General features: G+C 62.2%; 1 protein-coding gene across 1 annotated transcript; it reads right to left on the bottom strand.

Moving 5' to 3' along the window:
- Positions 1-1,130: 1,130 nt before the first annotated feature.
- COL20A1 (collagen type XX alpha 1 chain) lies at positions 1,131-27,127 on the bottom strand. The gene is made up of 36 exons (XM_086331061.1): positions 23,129-27,127; positions 21,029-21,139; positions 19,619-19,762; positions 19,301-19,465; positions 18,921-19,043; positions 17,812-17,970; positions 17,337-17,456; positions 16,589-16,753; positions 15,728-15,892; positions 15,378-15,532; positions 14,988-15,117; positions 14,048-14,193; positions 13,816-13,939; positions 13,521-13,660; positions 12,939-13,068; positions 12,574-12,716; positions 12,339-12,471; positions 11,861-12,003; positions 11,543-11,672; positions 10,545-10,583; positions 9,760-9,898; positions 8,863-9,005; positions 8,655-8,764; positions 8,081-8,239; positions 7,911-7,988; positions 7,319-7,405; positions 6,656-6,709; positions 4,857-4,952; positions 4,726-4,779; positions 4,567-4,620; positions 4,226-4,279; positions 3,360-3,431; positions 2,945-2,980; positions 2,771-2,837; positions 2,442-2,588; positions 1,131-1,310 (listed from the first exon to the last, which is right to left on the bottom strand). The coding sequence occupies exons 1-36, from the start codon at positions 23,208-23,210 to the stop codon at positions 1,285-1,287; spliced, it is 4,023 nt and encodes a 1,340-aa protein (XP_086187187.1). The 5' UTR covers positions 23,211-27,127; the 3' UTR covers positions 1,131-1,284.
- Positions 27,128-27,238: the final 111 nt, after the last annotated feature.

Below are 27,238 nucleotides of genomic sequence, written 5' to 3'. Positions count from 1 at the left end.
AAACCTGGAAATAGTGCTGCGAGTGTGGATGTGTGAGAGTGAGTGTATGCGCACACAGGGAGGTGCAAGAGTGTGTGTGCAGAGGGGAGATTTGGGAGGGACTTTCACTGTCCTGTGAGGCTTCATGTCAGCCCTTGGTCAGGTCAAACAGTGAAGGGCCAGGGCCTGGCTGGTCTCTCTCCAGCCCCCTGAACCCAGCAAAAGGTGATGCTGGTGGCCACCCACACTCTCATCTACAGGCCGTTCACATAGACAGCAGGTCACGACAGCCTGTGCTTGAACCCCAGGGGCTTCCAGACACTCCAAGGACAAAACTCAGACCCCTCCCTGCAGCACCCCTGCTACAGGGGGTTGACCTGTACAGGTCAGGGGTTGACCCCTGGCCCAGCCCGTCCTCAGTTCGCTCTCTCCTCCTGCCATTTCTGGGCTGGGCCTGGCCAGGCCCAGACCCAGCCTGCCCAGGTGGGTCCCTGCCCAGAACGTTACACGGTCTCCCCCTTCCAGCCTGTCCTGCTTCTGCCCCCGTGTCACCTTGGAGCCCTCACTGGCCCCACCCCAAACTCTTCCTAGTGTTCAGAGAGCTACTGAATGGGCCATAGCAGGTGCCTCCCCAGGGCCCATGGCTGGCGGGTTTCCCTGGCAGAGGGGGAGCCAAGGGACGTGGTCACTGAACAGGCTGTGGTGCCCAGGTTGGTCGAGGGGAGACGCACTGGGCAGTGGCAAGGTAAGGGGCCAGTAGGTCGGGGTTCCATGAAGATGTTACTAGAGAGGCCACTACGAGGGAGGTAGGGAGCCCCTGGCTGGGCCCAGGATGGTCACCTCAGCATCTGGGGGTGGGCTGGACACGTTCTCCAAACCTACCCCACCCTGCTGATTCACAGTGTGCCCAAGGCTGAGAGCCCTGAGTCGGGTCTGATCCCTGGAGGGGTGGGGCTGTGGGTACCAGGGCCTGGAGGCTTCAGTGGCCTCACAGGAAGAAGGCAGTGAGGGAGACCATGGAGGAGGGATCCTCACGACCAAGGACGAATGGCAGCTTGTCTCTGAGAAGCGGGTCAGGGAGGGAAGGTGGGACTCCACTCAGTGGGGGATGGGCAGATGGGGGAGTCCCCGGCAATGAGCAGCCGCCTCCCTTGACAAGCATGCATGTTTATCTGAGCAGGAAATGCACAGAGGGAAGGTTTCCAGGCGGGCCTCCGCCTCCTCCCCCTGCACCTCTGGACCCTCTTCTCCAGCTGCTCCAGGGGTCGGATGTCGGGTGTCCAGGATCCAGGGGCACATGCGGGCTCACTTGAGGCAGCAGGGGGACCGTCCTGCAGAAGCAGAGGCTGACAGGTCTGGTGGACAGCTGACACCATCAGACATGATGCTATGTGCACCAGGCCCCGGGTGCCAGTAGGACAGTGAGCCCTCTATCTGAACGTGCTCCTCCGGGCACTGACCCTTGGGCCCCCAGCCCCTATTCGCCAGCCTGGCCAGGTGTCCCCGGGGTGCTGAGCCCTATGAGGACCTCCTGCAGTCCTGCTGGGCTCCCCCAGGGCCCACGGGCCCCCACACGCCAGGCTGCCCACACCTCTGCCTGCTCTGTCTTACTGAGGGCTCCAGGCTTCCCCAAGGGGAAGGAGGATGTGCCTGAGTGAGGGGTGCAGGGGGCACTGCCTTCCTTTCTCGGGGGCCCTGCTCTGACCCAGGAAAGGTGGGTCCTGAACCCCCTGGGGCCTGGGGCAGCAGGTCCAGCCCTCAAGTTGAGGCTGAAAGTTTAGGGCTGGCGGTCCCTGACCTCAGACAGGCTCTGATCCTTGTTTCATCTCAAAGGCTGAGGTTTAGCGTGGTGGGGGTGAGGGAGGGGGCTGGGGAGGGCGTCATGACAGCACCTGCCAGCCTTGTCTGGACAGCGGGTACAAACTAGCGAGGCGCTTACGGCAAAGGCCGTGTCTGGGGAACTGTGGTGGGTGCTGGGGGGCAGGGACCCCTCTCTTTCCACAAATGTGTGGGCCTGGGCAAGGCGCTATGGGTGGGTCCCTTGCCCCTCCCCCGTCCTCTCTCACCCACCTGGGTGCAGAACTGTCCCCCAGCCAACCTCAGCCCCACCCCCACCAGCAAGACTGTGAGCTCCTCTCCCCTCATCAGCCCGTCCATCCATCTCAGCATCTGAGCTGTGAGCAGCCGCAGCCCTGTTACACGGACGGATCATGACAAGGTCACTGGACCAAGCCTCCCACTGTGTCCCAGCAAGGAGAGAGGGAAGGGCGGGGAGGGGTGGGGGAGGGGAAAGTGGCCCTAAGCTCAGGGTTCCTGGGAGGTTGGGGAAGGGGAATTTGGGAGACCCTAGGCAGCCAGGCAGCCCCAGGTCTGTGTGGGCTGAGAGGACCTGTCCCCTCACCCATGGCCACTCCACTCAGAGCACACAGCCCCAGGACTGGAGAAGACCCCTCCCCCAGTACCTCTGTCCCCAGGGTGGGGGCCACCATGCCCCCCTTCTCCAGGGAGCCGGGCCTTGTTCCTTGTGCCAAGGGCCCTGGGGGCTTCCAAGATGGGCATGGGGGGCCGGGTGCTCTCGTGGGTGCAGGCATGGAGCTTCAACACGTGCGCTGGGGGGCGGGGGAAGATGTCAGTGGGGGTTGGGAGACCCTCCCTTGCTCCCTGCCTTGCCCGGAGGCAGCGGCCCAGGAGAACTGCTCGAGGCTGGGGCACCAATGACCCGGCACGGGGCTCCCTTCCCTCCAGTGTGAAGACAGAGGAACTGGGCACCACAGGAGGCAGGGCCACTCACTCTGGATGGCGGACTCGCAAGCCTGGCCCACGAGCTGGTAGATGGTGGCCAGGGACTGTGGCTCTCCCTGCAAGGGAGGACAGGCCATGTGGCTGACGGCTCAGGCAGTGTGGGGGTCAGTGCCTCCCCGTGCTCCCCCAGGGTCGGCCCGGACCCCAGACTCTGCACACTCACCTTCTCTCCTCGCTCCCCCTTGGGCCCTGGCAGTCCCTGAGTGGGAGGAAAAGGAGAAGTGCCTGGACCCCACAGCTGCCCAGAGACCCAGGAGTCCCCAGAGAGCAGAGGACCCACCTCTGCTGCTGCAAGAGGGAGACAGCCGGCCGACTTAGGTTTCCCTGTCCTCAGGCCCCACCCAGCCTGCAGGCCAGATCTGCTGCCACCCTGACCCCTGGAGCCCAAGTTGGGGAGCCCCACCCCAACCTGTCCCCCTCCTCTGTCTTGGGCTTGGCAGGGGGCAGTCCAGGGCTCCCTCTGCTCTAAGCTTTGTGTCAGCCTAGCTTTACAAATGTACCAGCTGCTGGGCACCCCTGGGCATCAGTGCACACGACTAGCCCCCCTGGCTGTTGGGCTGGGTGGGGAGGGGACTTACTGTGGGCCCCACGGCCCCTGGGGGTCCTCGCTCGCCGTTGCTGCCCCTAGCCCCCGCAGTACCTTGGAAGCCCTATGAAAGTGGGAGGTTGGGTTTGGTGGCTGTCCCCCGGGGGTGGCCTCTCCCTCCAAGTCCCCCCACCCTGAACCAAGATCAGACTCCTCAGCTTGTCCCCAGCCTCACACCAGCTGAGCCCCACACCCACCCAGCAGGCCCTGCTTTCCTCACCTACCCAGGGCAGTCCCGGCCCACCCTGACCACTGGCACTGGTTCTAGAGGAATATGTCCCAGTTGTCCAGGTGTGACTGCAGGCCAGGCCTCCCAGGGGTGGCCTCTTGCAGGAGGGGCAGCTTGGCCTCCCTGGTACCCAGTGAGGTACCAGGGAGGCCAAGCCCAGGAGACCCTGGCCAGGTCTGGGCTGCTGGCCCTAGTCCCCAACCCAGAGCAGCTCCCTGGCTCTGAGTTCAGCTAGGACCTCTGGGAACACTGGGCTGGGAGGAAGCTACTTCCGAGTGAGGGGGTTGCCCCCACTCTCTAGTGGGAAGGGAGCCAGACCCACCCGTCCGCCCTTCCCAGGCCCAACTAGGGGCTCAGGCATCTTCCTGCTGTGTGCCGTCAGGGTGCAGGCGAGGCTGGGGGCTGCACAAATGCATTTCCTACCAACCTCTCTGGTGGGGTGATAAGAGGGGGCTACCTCTGTGCTCCTGAGCACAGGACACACACCCCACTGCAGTCTAAGTCCCTGCCCCAGCCCGGGAGAGAGAGGCCCTCCCTGGGTCACCATGTTCAGCTCAGCCTCAAGGAAACTTGAGGGATGCCAGTGGGATGTGCAGGGCTGGAGGGCTCACAGAGGAGGCAGTGCTTACCCTAGGGCCTGGGGGGCCAGGCAGTCCAGCAGTCCCCTCCAGGCCTCTCATTCCCTGAGGGCAAAGGAAGGGTGGGCGGGGGCAGGGCTGGTACCCCTGAAAGCCCCTCCCATGATGATCACCAAGACCCACAGCTATGGGGGGTACATGCCTGTGCCTGGCTGAAGCTGGCCCATCTCAAGGCCTGGCCCCGCCCTGGGCAGTGACTGCACCTGCCCCCGGTCAGTGTGGGCTGATACTCCCCTCCCCACTAGCCAGGCCATGCAGAGGGCAGGGTGGGGCAGAGAAGGAAGCCCCCACTGCCTCCATCTCAAGACCCTTCAGCCAGGCTTCTCTCCCACCTTCGGTCCCTGGATGCCAATCTTCCCGGGGGTGCCCTGGAGGCCGGGGTGGCCCTGAAATAGAACAGAGGTGATCGGCCAGGCTGGGGCTGAGATCCAACCCAGAGGAGGAAGCTCTGTCCCAAGCACACAGCCCTTGCATCCCCAGTATGGTCTGACCTGCAAGCCGGGGTGTCCATGGTCCCCCTTCTCTCCTTTGACCCCTGGCGGACCCTGGAGGGGGAAGATGGACTGGGCGGGAAGGCGAGGGGAGGGGGTGGGGGGACAGGGCGGGGGGATGCAGCACCTACCACGGGTCCCTGGATGGTGCGGCCCTGGGTGCCCGGTGACCCCTGCTGACCCCCAGGACCCTCGGGTCCCATCTGTCCAGGTGGCCCGGGCTCTCCCTGGAGACATGGGAGATGGGGGCTGAGGAGGCACATGGCTCCTCCTACAGCCCCTCCTTTGATCCTGCCCTGGGTCGGCGGGGGCAGGGCGGGGGGCAGACCCGCCCACACACAGGCATCTTCACCCTCACGGCCCACCCTGAGAGGGTCCTGCTGCAACCCCACTCTATAGCTAGGAGCTGGGCCAGCTCTGACAGTCCAGTCACAGAGCTCTGAACCCCAGACACCAAAACATCCTACCAAACCTCTAAGGGACAGAGGCCACCAACACCATTTAAATGGCTTGATTTGCAGTTTTTTTTTTTTTTTAAAGAATGCTTTCAAATAATTGAGAGTTAAAGCATATCAATGCACCAAATTCTATAAAGAAAACCACAGGCATTCCCATTTGCGAATATCAATGTGAAAATCCTAAATAAAACATGAGCACACAGAAGCCTGCAGCCTGTTAAATGAGTGGTGAGGGCTCAGTGACCATGCCGGCTTCTAGCGGGAGCAGGAAGAGTTCAGCATTCGAGAGAGATTAAATCATTCACCAAACTAATAGCTCCAAAAAGGAAAACGATTTGCTTGTGTTCAGAGCAGCTGATGAGGCACTAAATCTTATTTAACACCCATTCTTGATTTTTAAAGTCTCCTAATAAAATAAGGTTAGGATTTGACTATCACATGACAAAATCCATCTGTCTCAGCTCCCAGGCCGGCCCCACACTCAACGGGCAAACCCCAGAAGCATTTCTGTGAAGCTAACATGGACATGTCTGCTATCACCGGGCTTCCTTAACAAACTCTGGAGTGTCACCCACACCAGAGAAATAAGCAAGAAAAAAATTTTAAAAAGAAAGAGAAAATTGAAAAGGAGACAGTGATATGATTTTTCGCAGGTGCTGTAAATAAAAACCAGGAAAGTCCAAGGAAACCATATGAAATTAAAAAACAATTGCAAATAAGGTAATTGAGTAAGAAATGGGGCCCAAAAACAATACACAGAGAGGACAGGGGGTTTAGGGGAGAGGATGTAGAGCTGGACCCATCCCTGCCAGGACGGTGGCTGCTCCTGTGTCTGAAGAGCTATTTGGATTCTGGACTCCGTGCAAAGCTGGTGATGTGATTAGACAGCATTTGAAGTGGCGGGGGTGGGGGAATGGCTACTCAATAAATAGAGGACTGAGGGGCAGTGGTCTGGGGAGGAAGGAGGAACCACAGTTCCAGGCTGGAAGGTGCTAGAAGCACTTCAAGGCCCATGAGGAGGTGGTCCTCACAGACTAAGGGAAGGCCTTTAAATACAAAGCGAGTCAGGAGCCGTGGAGACAGACCCACACAGCTGACACAGCCGATAAGACAAAGTGGATCCTAAATCTGCCTGCCACACATATCATAAGCCAGGTCAGGAGACCACGACTCGGTACACTAGTCACAGCTCAGGGCACAGGGTTCCCAGAAAACCTAGAGCTCCTCGAATGAAGGAGAAAAGCCAGTCGAACGGGGCCCGAAGACATGCATCCAACAATAAAATGCCAGCAACTTCCAAGGGGGTGGAGCGGCTAAAGGGAGAAACACAGGGGAGGGCAGAGCACACGTGGCCCGGCCGGCGCCCAAGACTGCCCGTCACACGGTGCCCAGGCTGTGGTCCCCCTCCTGCCTAGGGTTGGACTGCGGGGCGCTCACTCCTGCACCCACCCCCAGGATGCCCCATGACTCACCCTGGGCCCTGGGAAGCCTTGCTCTCCTGGGGCTCCGTTCCGCCCGGGGAGGCCCTGAAGAGGCACAAGCAAGGCTAAGGCCGGGCTGCACACTGGCCCCCCCCCGGCAGTGCCCTGGACTCCAGTCCCCACCTTCATGGTAGAAGAGGGAGGGACTCCGGGGGCCAGTGCCTCCTGGCCCGCCTCCCCACAGTCACTGGTTACCGCACACATGGGCTCATGGCTTCCAGCCCTGGCCCCTCCCTGGAGAGGTCTGTGGACCACCAGCCGAAATGGGTCCTGCACCCTCCAGGCAGCCAGAGGGTCTGGGCCTGCCCCACAGTGGGGCCCAGGCCTGGAGCTGTGACTCATGGCCAGGCCATGACCAGCACCATGCTGCAGCCTGATGGGCTAGGCTCCCACTCCCAGGGGGAACATATGGGCTCCAACACCAGAGAGGGGCTGGCTCAGGAGAAGGCTGCAGTGGGAAGGAAGGGGCTTCTAGGAGGGAACTCAAGGGCCGGGGGTGGACAAGGCAGCCAGGACACTCGTGAACTCTGACCATCAGTGAGGCAGGCCCAGGGACATCTGCTGGGGCTTGGGGAGGGGACCATATCCATCACCACTGGCAGTGAAATGTTGCCAGAGTCCCTGGTTACCCCAGGGAGGAACTGCGGGACTCACCGGAGGTCCTTGGGGGCCTGGGGGCCCAGGGGTCTGTGAGGAACATGCACAGGCAGATGGGAAGGCAGGACAGGACTCTCCCTCCTTCTGGGAGAAAGGAGACCCCCGCCATTAAATGCACCCCCTCTTCGCCTCTTGTTTAACCCCAGAGCTCAGTGTCTGCACTGACTCCAGGGTCCAGGGAGGCGAGGGGTAAAGGGTGGGGACCTGGTCCTGGCCGCCACCTTCCTGGCTGCCTGGTACAGGCCTGCTGACAGGATGCCATCTCTCGTTCCCTGCAAGCCCTCGGCAGGGCCAAGCCCAGTGTGGGCACACAGGGGAGTCAGTGAGGACCCCTTCCTGTGCCTGAGCCCACAGAAAAGGGCAGTGGCCCTGAGTACGTGGCAGCAGCCACCCTGGAGCTGGGGGCTGCCTGGCCTGCTCTAGCTTTCCTTGCCCCAGGGCCTCCAGGACACCCATCCAGCTGCCCTGAGCTCCAGCTCCAGCCCTGTGGGTCACCTCCTCCAGGAAGCCTGTCCACACTTCTTCCGGATGACCTGGATGGCCTGTCTACCCCCAGACTCTTGCCCTCAGTGGGCACTTGGCCACCTACCGATGCTGGGAGCTCGCAGCACCTGTCCTCCTCTGCCCACGAGTCATTGCACACGATCTGTAGCACCTGGAGCTGGAACTTCGGAGAGGAAGAGAGAGGGGTGGGGTTGGTCAGGTGTGGCTGTCACAGGGGGTGGTAGGGGCCCACCAGCCCCAGATGGTCTGGCTCACCGAGGCGGAGCTGCTCCGGGGGCCCCGGGCTTTGGCCAACCTGCCCAGCATGACGAAGCCGGCAGCAGGCAGGCCGCCGGCCTCCCCGATGGGCCTCTCGGCCACCTTCCGGCAGTCCACGTAGAGCCTGACCCTGGCGCGGCCCACGGCCACATGCACCTGGGAGACAGCAGGAGGTTCCCCGGGGCCCCAGCCAGGATGGGCTCCCTCCATGTCCAAGGGCCAGGCCCGGAGCAGGGAGGGGCAGGGACCATTCCCGGGGCTGTGTCTGGGTCCTGACCACCCCACATCTCCTGAAACCCCTCACAGGGCCTCAGTTTTGTTCTGTACAATGACACCCCCACGGCCCCTCCCAGGGGCTGCGGGACCAGGAGCAAGGGCTGGATGCTCTTTGACCCAGATTAGGGTGGGGGCATCCAGGGCAGAGCAAAGTTCCTGCATTCTGGGGGGTGCCATGGTGACAGGGCAGCCTGTGTCCTGCAGAGCCCAGTGGGGGTCTGTCCCAGAACCTGGGAGCACCGAGGGTATCAGGCAGGAAGGCACGAGCGGTGGTCCTTCCAGGACTTGCCAGTACCTTGTGGAAACTCCCAAAGAATATCCTCCTCACTTCAGGCAGGTCAAAGGTGACCTCCTGCAAGGTGGCCCTGGGGTCACGGTTGAAGTAGGTCAGCGACTTCCTGCCGGCTGGGGGATGCGACAAGAATCACATGAGACCCCTGCGCGGAAGGCGGGAGAGGACCCCCCAGAGCATCACCTGGCCCACTGCTGCCCCTCCAACTGACCGTCCAGCAGAACCCCGAGGATGGGCTGGAAGTCCTCGCTTGCCACCTGCCACAATGCAAAGGCCTCTCGGGGCGTCTCAGGGAGCAGGCGCAGGAGGAAGACGACTGTGTGCTCCGGGGGCAAGGTGGCCAGGTGGATGTCGCTGTAGGGAACAGGAGGGGCACCGCAGGCCCGAGAGGAGGTCGGACCCTGGGGACCGAGAGTGGGGTCCTCGAGGCCAGGCTGGGGAGTGTCAGCAGTGGAACTCCCCTCTCCTCCTGGCCTATTGGGTCTCAACAGGAGCAGCCTGGGACCCCCAGGACGGCCCCACAGGGACAGGAGGCCATCCCCTTGGCACATGCTGGTTCTTCTCCAGTGCCCTTCCCCCACATTCTCTCCTCATAGCTCCTACTCTCTGCCAGCTCCTGGGAGCCCTCCACTCTTTGCAACCCCAGAGTTGCAATTTGTATTTTTCAAATTCCTATCAATATTATAAAGCACGTGATTTGCCTTTGCAATTTAAAACATTTTAACTTAAGAAATATTATGCTGTGCATGTGGAAGTTCCAACGTGTGGTTAAAGACACCTCTGTGTATGAAGTGGGGTGATTATCAGACATCGGGGGCCATCCGAGCCATGGTCATGGTGAGTCACAAAGCAGTGGCTTCTCACAAACCCCGGATATGTGCAGATTTGCAGGATCAAATTAGAGCACACAGGAAGCTGGAGTTCTCAGGGAGACAAAGGTGGTGGCCCCTGCCCAGAAGTGCCACCTGGGGAAAGCCCTCCCACCCCACCTCCAGGAGATTTATTAATTTGTGGAACTCGGATTCCCGGAGTCCGTATGCCCCCAGGAGTCTGCCCAATTGACTCCCCCAGGGTGTCCTCCTGCTCTCTGGCCCGCCCCAGCTCCCACCTGGCCCGCCGGGTCAGCTGAGAGTCCTTGAAGAGTGTGAACGTCCTGGTGGGGCCAAAGGCCGAGGGCTCCATGGCCACGCCGCGGATGGAGGCATATTCCTTCTCCACCAGCCCGAAGGCCGCCATCAGGTCAAAGCCTTGGGAGGGGGGCGCCATCAGACAGGAGGGGAGGTGGGGGTGAGTAGGAGGCAGAGTAGAAAACCAGGTTTCTGGTGAGAGGGGAGTGTGGGAGCCACAGAGACAGTGCAGGGACGTCAGGCCTCAGGGGTCTGGTCCCCCCTTCCCTCTATCCTGGACTCAGGAAGGACATGCAGGGAGCACCAACCTGGCCCTACCATGCCCACAGCCATCACCTCCCCACAAGTCTCAGTGCCCAGACCCTCGCCCATCCCACTCCCACCCCAACTCGGCCGGCCCTGCAGCTTGGTCTGAGCAGCTCTGGACATCCTTCAGGAGACCCAGCTACCAAGATAGCTCCCCCGCCCTCACTACTAGCTGCCCCCACCTGGCAGATCTCCCTGACCACGCGGGGCCCACGTGTCAGCCTTCTCTCCGGGGAGGGTCTCAGACCCAAGCAGTAAATATGTGATGCTGTGGACCCAGGCTCAGCCCCTCGCCCGCCCACCTCCCGGTCAGCACAGGCTCACAAAGGCCACGCAGGACCCACGGGCCCCAGGACTGCCTGACTCCAAACCCAGGCCGCCCTCCCCCAACAAGGACCCAGAGGAGGAAGAGTGGGTGGGGGCTGCTGGGGAGCAGCTGCCACGCCAGAGTGGGACCTACCTGGGAGGGAGCCATCCAGGTGGAGGGCCGGGCAGGCTGCTGAGAGGGGACAGGGGTAAGGGTCAGCGGGGAGGGGCCCTTTGTGGCTGGATGCCCTGCCCTGTGGTCCCCACACTTCAGGGATAGGACAGGGACAGTGTCCAACCCCCAGGAAGACAGCACCTGGCCGGGTGCTCCCACAGGGTCTGCGTCGAGAGGTGAGATGCCCTAGGTGCAGGCCGGGAGAGACCTGGGTATGTGGATGTGCCCGGGTCCACACTGTCCTGGGGCCAGGCTGAGCCAGCCTGCTCCACTTCCAGGCACTGTGTGGACACTCTGAGTGTTCACGTATGAGTGTGGACGGGAACTGAGACTCTCAGGGCAGGAAGTGGCTCCCTGCCACCCAAAAGACGAAAGGTGCTGAGCCCTGGGTAGTGAGGCCCCTGTCCCCGGAGGTATTCAAGTCAAAACTGGGCAACACCATGGAGGGGACACGGGGGGAAGCTGGGGTGGTTGACTAAAGGGCCTTCTGTTCTGATTGTCTGATTGTCTGATTTTCGAAAGGAGCAGCAGGAACAGCAAACAGATACTGAGGCTCCTCTCAGCTGGGTCCTGGCCTGGGGGTGGTGGGACCTCAAGGACCACTGAGACCCCAGGGGCGGGGCCAGCCCAGAGTGGGCCCTGGGCTACGCTGCAGCCAGCCCGTCTGTGGCATGTGTCCGGCTTCCCACTCCTACAAGCTGCACATCTGCCCTGAACCTCCTGGACACAGACCCAGAAGAACACCGCCCGTCCCCCGCCCCGGGCCTCTGCAGGCCAGCCACAGCCACGATTCCCTCTATGCCAGCCTGCACATGCTCAGCTGGACTGCAGTGGCCTTAATCCTGCACCAGAGGGTCTCTCGCTAAGCTCTGCAATGCGGGGTACATCTGGGAGTCACAGGGCCCACACGTCCAGGCTGCCAGGGTCCTGGGCCTGGCCAGGGTCTGCTGGGATCTGGGATCTTGGCGCCCATTCACCCGTCCGGCCTGTGGCAGACACCGCCACGCTCTCCCCTGCTCCATAGATGGCTGAGACCAGGACCCGGTACTTGGTAGCCGCCAGCAGGTCAGGGATTGTCACGTGGCTCCCGGGTCCTGGAATGGAGATCTGGGCGGGGGTGGGGTGAAGATGGTCACTTGAGCATCTCCGCTAGTTTGGGCATCTTGGTTCCCTGTCTGTGGGTCACATCGCAGAAGAGTGGCCCCCTCGACAGGCAGGATGGGACATGTCTCCCCAAGCCCAGGATGCGGTGGCCCGTGAGGGGCGATGGCCTCCCCGGCTCCAGGGAGACCCACCGACTTCTCGGGTCCAGAGCCTGAGGCCAGCGCGTAGGAGAGCCGGTAGTGGAGCACGTGACTGCTCGGGGGCGTCCAGCTGACCCGCAGGCTGTCAGGCGACTCTGAGGCCAAGGCCAGGTTGGAGGGTGGGCTCCGGCTGACTGCGGGGGAGCATGAGGCGTGGGGTATCTCAGATGGCAGCGCTTCCCCTCCACTCTGCACCATGCCCGCCACCCTCCCACTCCACGGCCCCCACCATGCCCACCACGCAGCCCAGTGGCCATGGCCCAGACAGGGCCACCAGGCCAGCTGTGGAACCACCTCGGGTGCGGTGTCACACCAAGTGACCTGGACCCGTGGCCACCCCAGGGAAGCCCGCCTGGAGGGCTCAGGGAGGCTCTGTGGACCCAGTGGCCCACTCGCAGGGTCAGGACTGGAGGGGCTGCCTGTCAGGCCCACGGAGTCGGGGGTTCTGGGGCAGAGCAGGGCCACCTACCGGGGGTGTAACGGAGGGACACAGGGTCACTGCGGGCCCCGTCCCGGTAGTAGGCCAGGATGGTGATCTCATACTCTGAGTGCCTCCCCAGGCCAGGCAGGATGGCCGTGCCCAGGTTCCCCGGGACAGAAATCTGTGGAGAAGAGGGACTGGTGTCCACCTGGGGGAGGTGTCCTTCCCTGGGGGCCAGGCTCATGGGAGAAGCTGGGGTGGGGAGGGTCCACTCCCCCCATACCTCACGGGCCTTCCCCTCTCCCAGGGGCGTCCACGTGATCTGGTAGACAAGCACGCCGGACACCGCCGCGGCCGCCCACTCGAGCCGGACTTCGTCCCCAGGCAGTTCTGTCACCGACAGCTGGCTCGGGCTGGGGACTTTCCCTGGAAGAGGGAGACTGAGGCTGGGGTGGCAGAGCGGCCCCCAGTCCCCACTCACGGTGCCTGCGGTCCCCTTTCCCAGGGCAGGCTGCGGGCTGGGCACTGGTCCCGGGTCCCACCACCACACCTGTCCAGGTACTCGCCCTCACCTGACTCGTGTTGGTCTGAATCACTGAGGGAAGCAGAGGGAGGTGGCCTGGGGACCCCATCCCGACTGCCACTCACGTGTGGTCAGGCGGCCGGTCAGGGTAGAGGAGCTGCCCCCAGGGTAGAGACAGGTGACGCGGACCATGTAGGTGGTAGAGGAGGAGAGGGGCCCCAGGATGGCTGAGGTGGCGTTCCCAGGAACCTCCGTCTGCGGTGGGGGGGAACACAGGCAGCTTGAGGAGGGCAGCTCCTGCCAGAAGGAGACCCAGGCCTCCCCCACAACCACTCCCAGACTGGAGAGAGGGGACCGGGAGCGGAATCTGTGCCCCTGGGTGGGGTCTTGCCCATTCCCCCAACACACTGGTGTTTTCACCTCTCAGGGCCTGCTCCCCCAGCACACCCCGTCCAGCCTGTCACATGTAAGGATTCTTACAATTCTTTGCTTCACTTCTGCCTCATCCCCCCTGACTAGGACTGGGGCCCACAAGGGCCGGGGTGGGGTCAGCTGCCTTCCACTCCCCCTGCACTGCTGAGGCTGAGCCTCGGGAGACACGGTCACATCCACTGACCCTGAATTCAGGGGCCTGGTCGGGGAGGCTGAAAGCGCTGGTCCCCGTGAACAAATCGCCCCCCTCCCCGGACATGCAGGCCTGCTCTCACCTGTCCCGAGTGGCCTCCCTTGCCCGAGATGTAGCTGACCCTGAACAGGCGCACAGGTCTTGCGGTGCCCTCCCAGGACACGCGGGCTGAATCATGACTCACGTCTGAGAAGCTCAGGTGTCTGGGGGTGGTCAGGGCGGCTGCAGGGCACACCGAGGCCTTAGGACTGCCTCATGGGTACCAGGGGAGGGCAGGCGACAGCCGGGGTTGGGGGACTATTGGATAGGGTTGGGGTCCCCCACCGTGGAAAGTTGGGGGGAACCAGAGTAGGCAGCAACCTGCGGGATCCACTCACGGGTCCTGGCACGGATGCCCTGGGCCTCACTGATCTCTGCCCCTCGAAGGCTCTGCACCCACACGTCATAGTCCCTGCCCGGGGCCAGGCCATCCAGCAGCACCTCCGGCCGCCCCACCCGCACCTGCAGGGACACTCATGCTGGCCCCACCCTACCTGCCCCCTTCCCCCAGCCTCCCTTCCCTATGCTCCTCCCCCCGTGCCCGTCCCCCCTCTCATCTGTGCCCCGCACCTCTCTCCTCTCCTCCTCGCCCTTGGGGGAGGCAGGTGACCACCGCACCAGGTACTGGGTGGCCTCTGCCGAGGGCTGCCAGGTGAGGCGGACAGTTTTGGGTGTCACTGCAGCCAGGGTCAGCGCCTGGGGTGGGGGCAGGGGTGCTGGGGGAGACGGGAGCAGAAAGTTTAAAAATGCAGCAGCAGGCAGAAATCAGACCTATCAATCAGCGGGAGTTGGGGGAGGACAGACACCTGTCAGTCCCTTGGTAGGCGCGGGCTAGGTGTGTCCAGATGGAGACACAGAGAGGGGAAGACCAGCAGGGGTAGGGGAGGACAGACAACTGACTGTAAGTCCTGGAACTTATTTCACTCTGGACCGCCCCGCAGGTTTCTGTTAAGGCCACCTGCCCTGAGGGTGAGAGGGCCGTGGCCTGGGGTTAAGAGGCCACAGCCTGTGTGGTCCCATTTAGATGGAGGGTCCAGGATCCGCAAACCCCAGAGACAGAGAGCAGATCAGGGGTCGGCAGGGACTGTGGGGGAGGGGAGGATTGGGGTGACCACTAAGGTGTGGGGCCCCCTTCAGGGTGACGGGTGCACAATGATGGGACTATATGGAAAACAACAGTATCACCCGCTGTGAACAGGTGACTGTGGGGTGTATCTCAATAAAGCCGCCAGGTGGCGGGTCTCACGCAGTCCTGAGGGAACTGCAGGCCAGGCAGGGTGGGAGCTCCACAGTGTGGCAGCAACAGTGATGGGTCCCTGTGTGTTAGGGTTGTGATACAAAGGATGTCACTTGTGCTCAGAAGAGGACACTGAGGGTCAAAGCGGCCCAGTGACTCGGCCTTTGTTGGGTGTGGTACCCTGCCTGGGTTCAGACCGCCTTGAGGGTGCCGGGCTCCAAGGGGAGGCTGCAGGTGGGGGGAGCCCCTACAACCCTCAGCTCACGCACACACCTGTGGTCGCCAGGCCCTGCAGGCCCTCGCCGACGCCAGCCTTGTAGAGGGGGAACACAGAGACCAGGTACTCGGTGCTGGAGGTCAGGTTGTGCAGCTGTGCTGACGAGGTGGGCCCTTCCACCACCACCTGGAATAGGAGCCGCGAGGAGCAGGTCGGTGGGGTGCAGGGGAACAGGAAGGGGTGCTGGGTCAGCCTTCACTCCCTGCACAGCTGTGTCCCCAGAGCAGGTCTGGGCCATCAGCCTGCACAACCCTGCCATCCACGGGTGCGTGGGGCCGTGGTTGCATAAACCTCCCGCACCTGCTCCTCATTCACCTTGATTTTATCACCTGTGGGCATTACTCCAGCCCTGCCTGCGGTGGCGGGGCTGGGGAGCCGGTGCTCACCTCCCTGGGGGTGCCGCCCTTGGAAGGCCTCCACACAATCAGGTACTTGAGGGGCGGCTGTGGGGCCGGGCTCCAGGACAAGAGGACGCTGGAGGAGGTCACTTGGGTCAGGACCAGCCTTGTGGGAGCGGGAGGGGGATCCAGGGCCGGTGTAGCTGTGGGAGGGAGAGGAGCCCAGGCCCAGGGGGAGGCTGGTGTCAGTGGCTCTGCCTGCGCCCCCTGGCGGCCACTTCCAGGAAGGACAGGGGCTCCCCAGTTGTCCTGGGAGTCCTGAGAGCCCAGTGGTAGGGGACCTGGTGGGGCTGCACCTGGTGTGGCAACCCTGCCCCTGCCCCAGCCGCGTCGCTCACCTGGGCTCCCACGCGGGCTCCTGCCCTGGACCTTCTGGCAGATGAGCCGGCTGAGTAGGCCGGAGAGTGTGCCGAGCTGGGGGAAGTCCTGCACATTGTGGACGGTGATGTCCAGCGGCTGGGATGCCAGGAGCCTCAACTCGGTTTCGTCGGCATTCTTCACGCCTGCCGCAGTGTTGAGAGAAGGGTTAGCCCACTCAGCACCCATGTTTGTTGTGCAGTCAGGACCACTGGGCCCCTCCTGGTCATCCAGTCGGCAGAGAGCCCTTCCCAAGGACCCCAGACCCCACAGGCCCCGGAATGGGGTCACCTGGCCAGGTGCCCATGAGAGACAGGTTGGTGTGAAGGTGCCTGTGGCATGCCTGCCCAGGTCTCTGTGGAGCTTGCAGCCAGGAGAGAGGTCAGTGTGCTTTCCTTGGGGTCCTGTTCACCCAGGGGCTGGGGTCAGGCACAGAGCAGGGTCTCTGCTTTCAGAAACCCTGCCCCCAGGTCTGGAGTTCCCTCCCAAGGGATGGAGTTAGTGACTGGCTGGCTATGGTAGCAGAGAGAGGTCCCCAGGGCATATGGTGTGGGGAACAGGGAGGGGCCACAAACATGTCCACAGATGACTCTGCCAACTGGCCACTTCACCAGGGAGTGGCCAGGCTGCCCACGCCAACTTGTGTGGCTACCTCCAATTGTCCAGGTGGGAACTCAGGTCTTCAGAGCAGGGACTCTTCCTCCCATTCATAGATGGGGTTGGGGGGCGGGAGCAGGTGCTGAGGCTCAGAGGCCACAAGACCTGCAGCTTGGGGAGCCGGGAGCCACCCTGCTGTGTTCTGTGAGAATGCCCACTGAGAGCCCGGGTGGGGAGCTGCTCACCCACAGCAAAGATGTCGACACCCAGATCCTTGAGCACGTGGCCAGCAGCGTGGGCATCATCCTGGGACTTGCCATCTGTCACCAGAATCACCAGCTTGGCCGCCTCTGGACGGAGACCTGCTCTGGGCTTCAGGTTCTGCTCCAGCACGTGGGTCAGGGCCAGGCCTTGGGCACAGTGAGAGCAAGAGTGCTCATGCCCCCACACACTCTCCTGCCCACCTGCGATGGCTCCACCAGCCACTGGCCATCTGCTCTGCCCACCAGGGCAGTCCTGGCCCCTTCAGACTGTGGGTGCCTGGAGGGCAAGGATTCACCCTTCCTTCCCTCACAGGCACCCAAGACCCAGGGGCCAGCACCCCACACCTTGCTGCTGCAGGGTGCACAGGGTGAATGGGGATCAGGGAGGGAATTGTGCCATGGGTGTGTGGTCTGCCTGGGTCAGCAGTCCTCTCCCCTAAGGAGGACTGCTGAAAACAGGGCTCCCCCAAGCTGTTGGTGGGCCTTCCCAGGAGCCTCTACTGACCAGAGGAGCAACTTGTTATCAGCAGTACTGCCCGACTTGCCACATTCACCATGGATGAACGAGGCAGACTGGCCCTCTGCAAAGGCATGAAAACACAGGACTCGGGCGTGGTTCATGCATGCCTCTCCTTATCTGTGGGTGCAAGGGAGACTAATCACGGGACAAGACCTGAATGGACCTCGAGGGTGGGGCCAAGGCTGGGGCTGGGGCTGGGGCCGGGCAGACCTGTGAATGTGTTTCCTCCTCTGTAGTGGAGGTTGTGCACAGCATTCAACACCTCCTCCTTGGTGCCAAAGGCATTCAGGTCCCACTCGGTCTGGGGGGCTCCACTGTACTGAGTCAGACCTGGAAGGGGAGAAGTCCCCACTCTACCGAGTCAGACTGGGAGGGGAGGGGTCTCCTCTATATTGAATCAGGCTGGCAGGGGGTGGGGGGAGTGGGCACACAGCAGGTGGGCAGAACACACACAGCCTTGCCCAGGTCACCAGGAAGGCATGTTTGCAAAGCTCCACTTTCCACACAAGGTCCCCCTGGGAGCTAGCTGTCTCCCCAGTGCAGGTGGGGACCTCAGTTTTGCCTGGTCGGGTGAGAACTTAGCCTTGGTTCCTCCCTCACTTTGCACTCCCTTCTCAAAGCTGGGGGTATGGAGTGGAATTGTGAGGACCACCCCAGCGGGGCACAGGGCAGGGCTGGGACCCACCTACTTGGACTTTGCCCGGCCCAATTTCAAAGGGCTCGATGACACTGGCCAGGAAGTCTTTGACCTGCTGGAAGTGACTGTGGCCTATACTCCAGGACCCATCCACCAGGAAGATCATGTCCACAGGCATGGGGGGTGTGCAGCGGAACTGGGGTCTGCCTGGGGTGGGAGGGGAGGGAGGTGAGGTGTTGGGCAATGTCATCACTGCTACAGGACCCTGAACTGCCTGTGGCTGGGCTCCAGCCCCCAAGATCTCCTTCCCTGAGGTTGGTAGAGGGGAAGGGGCTGCAGGACTCTGGCTTCAAATGAGATGGGCAGCAAAGTGTTGAGGGACAGGTACCAGGGTCTCACCAGACTTAGAAAACTGCACTTGAAGCTCAGCCCACTGTCCCAGCCTCCCTGAGTCCCCCAAAAGGGGGTTCATAGGACATCTAGTTGCTCTGGAACCTCCACCCTCTATTGGCCTGGCCAGTGCTGGTCACTGCGCAATTGTCCAAGGGGAGATTGCACCTTCCTTACCCACCAGCTCCCAGGCACAGCTGGCAGAGGCTGTCCAAAGAGGATCGACTGGGGTGAGTCAGCACCATGGACAGCGCCAGGTGGCCCCTCATTCCACCAGCTCTAGGCTGAGTCCTCACCGTGTGTGAAGAGGGTTGTCCTAAGGACCAGGAGCTCTTTGGAGACAAAGCCATGCCCCTTGACCTGGGGCTCCCAGAGCTTTGCACAGTGTCTTCAGGCCAAGACCCAGAGCCAGGGCCAGACCCCCTCTTGGAGGCTCCTGGCTAGGTAGGTGTGGTGAGACCCTCACCGAATGCGGGAGGCACCCTCTGGCCTCAAGGCCCTGCACTGTGGGGGAGACCACCCTGTAAGACCCCAAGTCCACTGGGAGACTGTAGAGGGCCTGGACCCCAGGACCCCACGTGAGGTCTAAGGAAGGAGGTGTCTTTTTCCATTCCAAGTCTGATGGGGGAGACAAAATCAGAAACATCCCAGGTCTGGTGGGGGAGGCACATCTCCTGCAGGGGGAGGCCCCTGCAGGGCCTCATGGGCAATGCTGTGCTGTGGTCCCGCCCTCAAGCCCGCAGATGCTGGCACCCCAGCCATCTCACCTGGCTTCCCTCTCCCTCCAGCTGAGGTCCTGGCGTGGTTCGGCCCCTCCAGGTCTGGGGTGGGCTGAGCAGGGCCCTCCCCTGTGGGGCCCCTGGGTGGGTGCTGCTCCTCACCAGGTACTCCTGGGGGGATCACAGCTGTGTTACCCCTCACCAGCCACACTCAGGCTGGGGGGTACCTGAGGGAAGTCGAGGTAGTGTGACCAGGCACTGGGGCCCAAGGACATTCCCAGCAGATGACCTGTCCCAGAGGGTTAGTAAAGTCAGGAGCGGGCAGCCAAGCTTAAGTGCAGGAGTGTGAGGGCAGACAGAAGGAGGACTTCCTGGCCACGTGGAAACTGTGAGGCACTGAAGACTGCCCCCTGTTCCCAGGCACATACCGTCCCCCGACTTGGCTCCACCAAGTGTGGGTGGATCTTGGCTTGGGGCCAGGGCCCCTGGGGGCTCAAGGTCTGGGCTCCCCACAAGGGAAGGGGTGGGCTCCAGGGTTGCCCCCAGTGGCCTCTGGCTGCTCCTGCTCACGGAGTTACTCTTCAGATCCTCGACTGCAGAGAGATGTGATGGGATATCAGGACCCCACCGCCCGGCAGGGGGGATAGAGGCCTGGGGGCTGCCCACGCAACCCTTCCCACAAAGGCCCATCCAGGCTCCATGGGCTCCCAGCCTCTTCTGCACACATGCACGCCCAGGGCACTTACTCACAAACTCCCTGCGAGCCAGCAGGATGTTCCCTGAGCCAGTGAGCTCGAAGATCTGCAAGGTGTACCCCTTGGAGGGGCTCAGGCCCCCCACAGTGGCCTTGGGGGTCTTGGTGGTCAGCATCACCTCCTGCTCTGGGTCCCCTAGGGTGGGGTTGGGGAGAGGGATCAAGGCAGCTGAGGTGGGTGGTATCTGCATGCGTGTGTGCACTTATGCCTGAGGTGTGCATATGTGTGCATGTGTGTTAGGAGTGGTGAAATCTGCCTGGCACCCCTTTTTCCCCTCCCCTAGTTCCTCCCTTTGGGCCAGGGGAGGGAGTAGGGGGAGAGGTCTGTGTGTCTCTCTCTAGGACCTGATGGGAGTGGCCTGTGCTCCTCCCCAGAGGGACTCATCTCAGGGTCCACCGGGGGATCTGTAAGTTCTCCAGGTGCCATCAGAGCAGCGCTGGGGACACCATGGAGGTGTCTGTGCAGACAGGGCTGCACGTGGGGAGGGGCCTGCCACCTGTGCACAGGGGCTGGATAGCACATGGCAGTGAACCTGTAAGCACGTCCCAGTGTGACTGTGAGTCTATGCTAAAAACAAAGAAACAATTCCAAGGGCATGCTGCCATGCTCTCAGGGGAGGCGGCCACGGAGGCGATAGGAGCGACTGATCAGAGGTCAGGAATACCTGGCAATTCTTGGACCTCAGGTGCTAGAAAGGGGACTCAGAGAGGAAGGACTCACAAGCCTGCCCACTGTCCAACATCCTGCAAGGTGGACAGCCCCCAGCCTGGGCCCAGCCCTGCATGGGGAGGTGGCACAGGCCAGGAGGGTGAGGTCCCAGGTGCTTCACGTGACTCAAGCTGCATAATTTTCACAAGCCCCCACCCGTTTTGTAGATGGGAAATCGAGTCACGCAGTTGCTCGGAATCAGGATTTAAGCCCAGGTCTGTTGGGTTCCTGCTGCCTTCCAGGGAGGGATGGACAGGCAGGTCCTCTGAAGAGTGCATCCTTGGCACATCCCCCCTCCTAATTCTTTGGGGTTGAGACCCTGAAGAGCTCCACCCAGGTGTAAGGGTTTCTGAGGACAGGTCAGCTCTTGAAACAGCTGAAGCCCAACGTCAAACAACCTTAACTCCTAAAATGGAGCGAGTCTGCCACTCGGGCTTGGCACTGTCAGGGCCCTGAGAACTCTAAGCTGGGGGAGGGCCCTTTTTTTGCAAAGTCGTTGACTGCCTTCTGCACGTGCCAGGTGTGGGGACACACGGCGGGGACATTAAGGGCCCTGTTCTCCCGCCACAACCTCCCTGTGCTAGTGGGGAGACAGCGAGGAGGTAGGGCAGAGCCCAGGGGAACCAGCACTGCGACCGCCGTGCTGAGCGTGTTCACCGTCGGTCTGCACAGAGGCAAGGCGCAGGCCCCTACCTGCCCTGGGCTTCACCTGCACCAGGTAGCCGAGGCTGCTCCCTTCTGACTCTCTCCACTTCATCTGCAGCCGGTCCTCAGGCAGCACCGCCAGCCTCAGGCGGCCACTCACTGAGGAAGCAGGACAGGCGGTCAGGACTGATCCTCCTTGGTGACCTCCCCAACCAGCTGTGGGACCCCATCCTGAGGTTCCGAGGAGGCTGTGGCCCTTCTGGGGCTCAGCCCCTCCGAGGTTCAGAGGGGACTCCAGTGCCACTGGGGGGAACTTTGAGAAGAGGAGCCCACCTCCCCCGAGCCAGGGTTGGAAGAGGACTGGTCCCCCTTGCAGTCCAAGGCTGCCGGGTAGATCTGGGTGGGGGAGACTTCTGTCCAGAGAGGCCCTCCTGGCTCTATAAGGGGTGCCCCGCACTGTGGATTTAGGCTCAGGCCAGCATCCCAGAGTGGCCCTAACTGCCCACCCACCCAGTGGAGACAGGCTCTGAGCCAGCTGCAGCCGGCCACCCCTCCCGATTCCCCGCCTGAGTCCCCGAAGTGCAGTGGAGACACAGCTGCAGACTCCCTGCTGCCATGGTCACACATCCCAGGAGGTGGGGGTGCCTGGGGGCGGGGGCTCCCTGGGGCGGGTGCCCTGGCCGTCCTGGGAGGAGGAAGGGGCCATGGAGGCCTGAGCCCTCCAGCACAGCCTGACTTCCAAGCTTCCGGCAGCTCCTTGGTGTGGGTGACTATTTTTGGAAAGTGGGGACAGAGATGGACTTCTTCTGGCTGCCCCCCTCAGAGCAGGGGCACAGGGGAAGGGCAGGCCTGGGGGGAGCCCGTGGCAGACACAATGGCCGCTTCAGAGCGGGTAGCAGCTGAGCTGGGCCTCCGGATGGGCCCCCTGCTCCCTGGAGCGTGAGCTGAAAGGCAGGAATGTCTCAGCAGTGGGGGCCTTGAAAAGGCGCTTGTGAGTGGGGGGCCCAGCTCATGAAGAGCCTCTGTCTCCCGGCACCCCTGACATGTTGTTGGGGGGGCATCCCAAGCTGCCTTCTGGGTCTGCAGGTCGGAGCCTTGGCAGGCACTGGGGAGACAGCACCCAACCAGGGGCACCCCCACACAGGGCCATTCTCGGAGAAGGGCAGCCTGGACTTATGGGTCCCACCCCCATCTTCCAACCACCCCCCGACGCAGTCCACCCAGAGTCTGCAGGTGCCTTGTGCTGTCTACCTTGAGTGTCTGGGGTTTCTTACTGACTTGGTCCCCTTGGGGGATCTTGTCAGAGCCCCAGGGATGGAGGCCCCAATCATCTGTGAGCAAAATCATAGCCAGGAGGATGTGCCGCTAGTAAGAAGGTAGTTAGAGAAGCCAGGACTCCAGGCTGGGTGGCTGTGTGACAGGTCCCTGCCGCGCCCCCGTGAGGACTAGCTCAGAGGTCTCCTACCCTCTCGGCACCCGTGGGAGCTGGACAAATGCCAGGGATGTGGCTGGGGGGCAGTGTGGAGGAGGCTCGCTACGTGACTCAAACACCACCTCCCAAGGTTGGTCTCCCCAGCCTTCCCTGACGGGTTTGAGCATCACCCTGAAAGGGACACGCCCCATAGGGAGCTGAGCATCCCCTCATTGGACGGGGGACAGCTGACCAAGGTGCTGCCCGTGGCCATAAATGAGCTGAAAGGATCAGGGACCTGCTGGAGGCGGCCTCTTGGGCTCTCCTCGGGGGTGTTGCGGGGGGGTCACTTTTCACTCTAGATTCTGTTGTTTGAAAATTTCACAATTAAAAACGTGTCCAGAGAATGATGAAAAAAAATCACTAATGCAAGAGTGAATCAAATGCACAGTGCATTAATGCACATTTGTGTTAACAAATGGATAAGACAAAAAAAGCCCAACTAAAAGGAAAAACCGCAGTACCAAAGGTCAAGCCACACAGTTGAGGGTGATGCTGGGGGCAGAGCTGTCCTGTCTTCCCGTCTCTGTCCCCTGAGCACCCGAGCCCCTGGAAGCAGCAGCTGCTCAGGGCCAGAGGGAGATTGGTCCCGCAGGGGGGCCTGTGCCCTGGGCAGGTATGGCCTGGGGGGGCCAGGCGGGAGCCACAGTTCCAGGAACCCTCACCCGTGTCCTCACCTTGTCCCTGGCTGAGCCCCAGGGTGACACTCAGATACAGACAGAGGCCGACTCCGAGGTGAGGGCGCACGCGGACACTCATGGTGCGCAGCCTATAGGAGGAGAAGAGGCCACTCAGCCACCTGTCTGACTGTCCGTTCGTCAGTCCATCCCTTCCTGATCTCTAAGCCAGAGTTTGTTCATCTTTGCCCTTGTGGGCCTGGGACTGAGCCCCACCCAGACACCTCCGGACGCCCACCCTCCTGTCTACAGGAGCTGGTGTCCAACAGGCCTGGGGGGCTTCCTGGGTCCACAGGTCAGCTGCCCTTCACCTGCCCACCACCAGCTTCTGCATCCCATCCTTGTGACATTCTCGACAGCCCCACATGGGGCCTGGTTGCTGCTCTGCCCACTTGTCATTAGACCAGGGAGGAAGTGGGGGCAGGTGGGCGGTCCTGCCTGCAGCCCTGAGTAAGTCAAGGTGGGACCCCAGTTGAAGCAGGACCCTAGGTGTGCTGCTCACTTGCCAGCCCAGGAAGAGGTGTCCTGGCTGAGAATCCGCCCCCCAGGACACCAGCCTCTCGACCCCAGAGCCGGCTTCTCAGTGAGTCAGGGGGAAGCCCTGAAGGGGATTGGGTCCTGGGGGGCTCCCTCCAGGCCTCTGCTAACAGAAAAGAGAGGAACGCAGGGCAGGATCTCAGGCTCCTGGGACCCCCAGCCCAGCCACACCCCTGGCGGTGGGGCTCACAATGTCCTTGGGCTGTGGAGGGGCTGGAGGACGAGGCAGTTTACCTGGTGACCTCACTTTCTGACCCTCCTCCACACTCTGAAACCAGGCTGCCCTCCCTGGAACCTCCGTGGGACCCTTCCAGGGGCACAGAGGTCAAGGCTGTGATTGGGATCCCTCGACAGTGTCTGCCCTCCTCCACCTGTGACACTAGGGGTCCAGGCCCCACCCCCACCAGACCCCATGCATCCCGTCCTGCTGCACCCCCAGGAACTCAGCTCCCCCGACCCTGAAACCTCTCTAGAAAGTCAAGCTCATCTTCAAATCACACACCTGGAGCAGCCCCTAATGCGAGCAGCCCCTGCCCACCCAGCCTCCAGACGAGTCACCAACCTGCTCCTGTCCCCGGGCAGCGTCCCCTGGTCCCGTGTGCTCCCGTCCCACTGCAGTCACAGGAAGGCCGTGACTTATGAGGCCCCTTTGTCACTGCTCTGGCCTAGCCCCACCCACCCGGAGCCTCCGCCCCTTCCCCCACCCCCCACCAGCTCTTCCATCTGCTGCCCAGAATGTCTCTCCCAAGAGCTGGGGAACACAGGCCACAGCATGAAGGACCCATCACCCTGCAGGGCGGGGCCCAAAGCACCAAGGGACAAACACCTATACCCCTCACTTCACAGGGCCTGTCCCAGAGAAACCCATGGGGAGGCCCCTCAGGGACCAAGGTCACCATGTGTCACCCCAAGGGGCCAAGCTATGAGTAATGGGCAGGGGGTTTCTGGCAGCCTCGGTGAGTGGCAGCCTGGAGCAGCAACTGGACGCCAGTGTCACACCAGCAGCCACAGCCTCCTCTCTCGTCCAGCATCGCCTCCCAGGACCTGTGACCCCAAACCCGAGCCATTTGTGGGACTCTCCAGCGCCCAGGGCACCCCCGCTCTGCCCTGCCCAGCCTCCTCTGCACCTACCCCTTCTCCACAACCCTCCGCAGTCTGTGAGGGCCAGCCAAGCATAGCCCCTCCAGAGCCCTCTCAGCCCACCCAACAGCCTCAGAGCCTGACCCAACCAAGGCTTGTGGTGGGGGCGGGGAAAAGTACCCAGTCTAGGCCCCAAGCACTCCCCTGCTGGACCCCAGGACACACCCCCCAGAACCGCCCGACCCCAACCTGGACCAGCCCCTTCTCCCAAGTGCTCCGAGGGTGCCAGGGCCCCTCTGGGTTCAGCTTCTGGAAGCAGAGGTGCTCTGGGGGAGGCAGGCACAGCACAGGGCCCTCGGGCTGCTGGCCAGCAGAGGCCACCATCCAGTGAGGGCTGTGATACTTGCTGGAGACTAGGAGAGGCTGGTGGGCAAGTATCAGGGGCTGGATGCTGCTGGAGAGTGAGGCCCTTCCAACTCCCATGGAGGCCCCTGTCCTCCTCCCTGGACCCACAGCCACTGGGAAGGCACTGCTGGATCCAGCCAGCTCTCCAGCCTTGCTCTAGGTAGCCTGAGACCCCTCTGGCCTCCGTCCTGCCCTGTGGTTGGTGCTCCTGCAACCAGGAGGGGTCTGAGGACGTGAGGCAAAGGTAGTCCCGAGACCTGCTGTGGCCTGAGAGCCACCTATGGCTTCGGACTCATGGCTGGACACCAGACACTGCAGAGCTGGTGGATGCCCTGCACTGGGCGCTGGGATGCAGGTGGGCCCTGCAGACCCAAGTGGAGGTCAGCGGAGGGCGCCTGGCCCAGCGGCCTCAGATAGCACTGACACACATGACCTTGCACACCCGTGGCTCACAGGTGCTCAGGACACGCGTGTACACAACCACACAGCCCACCAAGGTGTTCTCAAGCCAGTCAGGTCCTCAGCACTCCCGGCCAGACCCCATCTAGGCCCACACGTGTGCATCCACCCAGGAGTCCCTGCATCCAGCAGGTGTTCCACGCACCCGAGCCTCACAGCCCACCTGGCAGGGTCAGAGCTCAGCCAGGGTTTGAGTTGCCCTCAGAAAGAGAAGATTGGAGAAGGAATTGGCAACCCACTCCAGTGTTCTTGCCTAGAGAATCCCAGGGACGGCAGAGCCTGGTGGGCTGCTGTCTATGGGGTCACACAGAGTCGGACATGACTGAAGCGACTTAGCAGCAGCAGCAGCAGAAAGGGAAGGATGGGGCCAGGCTGGCCCCTGTTGGGTGAGTCCTGTCAACCTTCTGGAAGCTGCACAGCCGTTGTGACCCTCACTCCTATACAGGTGGCACCTCTGCAGTGGGGAGATGGCCCCAAGAACCCCAGTCCTGATGTTCAGGAAGGGGCCCTCAGGGCTGAGCAGAGCTTCCCTGGCTCCTTGGGGAGCAGGTGCAGGGGGCAGGGGCTCTACGCCCAGACAGTCCCCAAGAAGCCTGCTCCCTATCTTCCTATCAGGCCCAGCTCAGGGTATGGGGACCCAGGAGAGCCACCATCATCTGGCTTGCAGGCCTGGGCCTGCTAGGCAGGGTCACCATCTGGGAGTGGGATTACTGGACACAGTGGCAGCAGAGGGGTTTGTATATAAAGCAGGGGCCAGAAAGATGAACAGGTCATTGGGGAAAGTTCCCAAAAAGGAAGCTAAGCTGGGCAGACTAGCCTTGAAGTGTCTCCTGGTCAACCCGGAGCCTTGGCCAGGAAGCCTGGGGCAGACAGGCAGCAGGGCTGGCCAGGCTCCAATTGGTGGTTGGCCTGGCCTCCTGGAGACAGAGCCTGGGCGGGAGAGCACACAGCAGCCAGGGTGCTGAGGATAGCTGCACGGCTGACAGGTGTGCTGTCCAGAGAGGCAAAAGCCCACCTGGTCATCACAACTGGGACTCAGCTGAGAACAGGCTCTAAGACCATCCCACCAGGGACCACACTGCCCCAAAGTGCTGCCCCAGGACAGGACACGGAACAACCCAGAAGGCACAGCTCCGGAGGTCCAGAACCTCCAGCGGCCCCAGGTGCCCAGGGTCAGGAGGTTTCAGGAAGACGAAGGCCCAGCTGGCCACGTGCTGGCTGCCCCATGTCTAACCAGGAGAGGAGGGGGCACTGCCAGTCTGTCCTTACAAAGCTGCTCTCCCAGGCAGACACCCACTGGGGACCTTTCTCCCCTTCGCTGGTGAGGGCGATTGCCCAGACCACCCTGTGTCTCCAGGTGCTTTGCTGTGACATCAAAGCCCCACAGGGGCAGGGGAGCTGGATACTCCAGCCCTTGCTGCAAAGCCAGCCAGGAGGACAGGGCTGGCAACCACCTGGGCCCAGCGCTCCCATGGGAGACCAGTGGTTTGGACTGAGGCCAGGCAAGCTGCCGCAGGTGAGCGTTAGTGCAGACAGGAATGGGAAGGGGAGGCGGAGGCAGCGCTCAAACCTCAGGCAATTTCTTGCAAAGAAAAAAAGAGAGCAAACAGAAAGTTAAAGTCGCTTCAA

This window comes from Bos grunniens, chromosome 13 (assembly GCF_055505025.1).
Source record: "Bos grunniens cultivar Pamir isolate PY7600 chromosome 13, Bosgru_T2T1.0, whole genome shotgun sequence".
NCBI classification, from domain to species: domain Eukaryota; kingdom Metazoa; phylum Chordata; class Mammalia; order Artiodactyla; family Bovidae; genus Bos; species Bos grunniens.
Note: the sequence above shows the minus strand (reverse complement) of the source record. Positions and strands in the feature narration are given on the sequence as shown.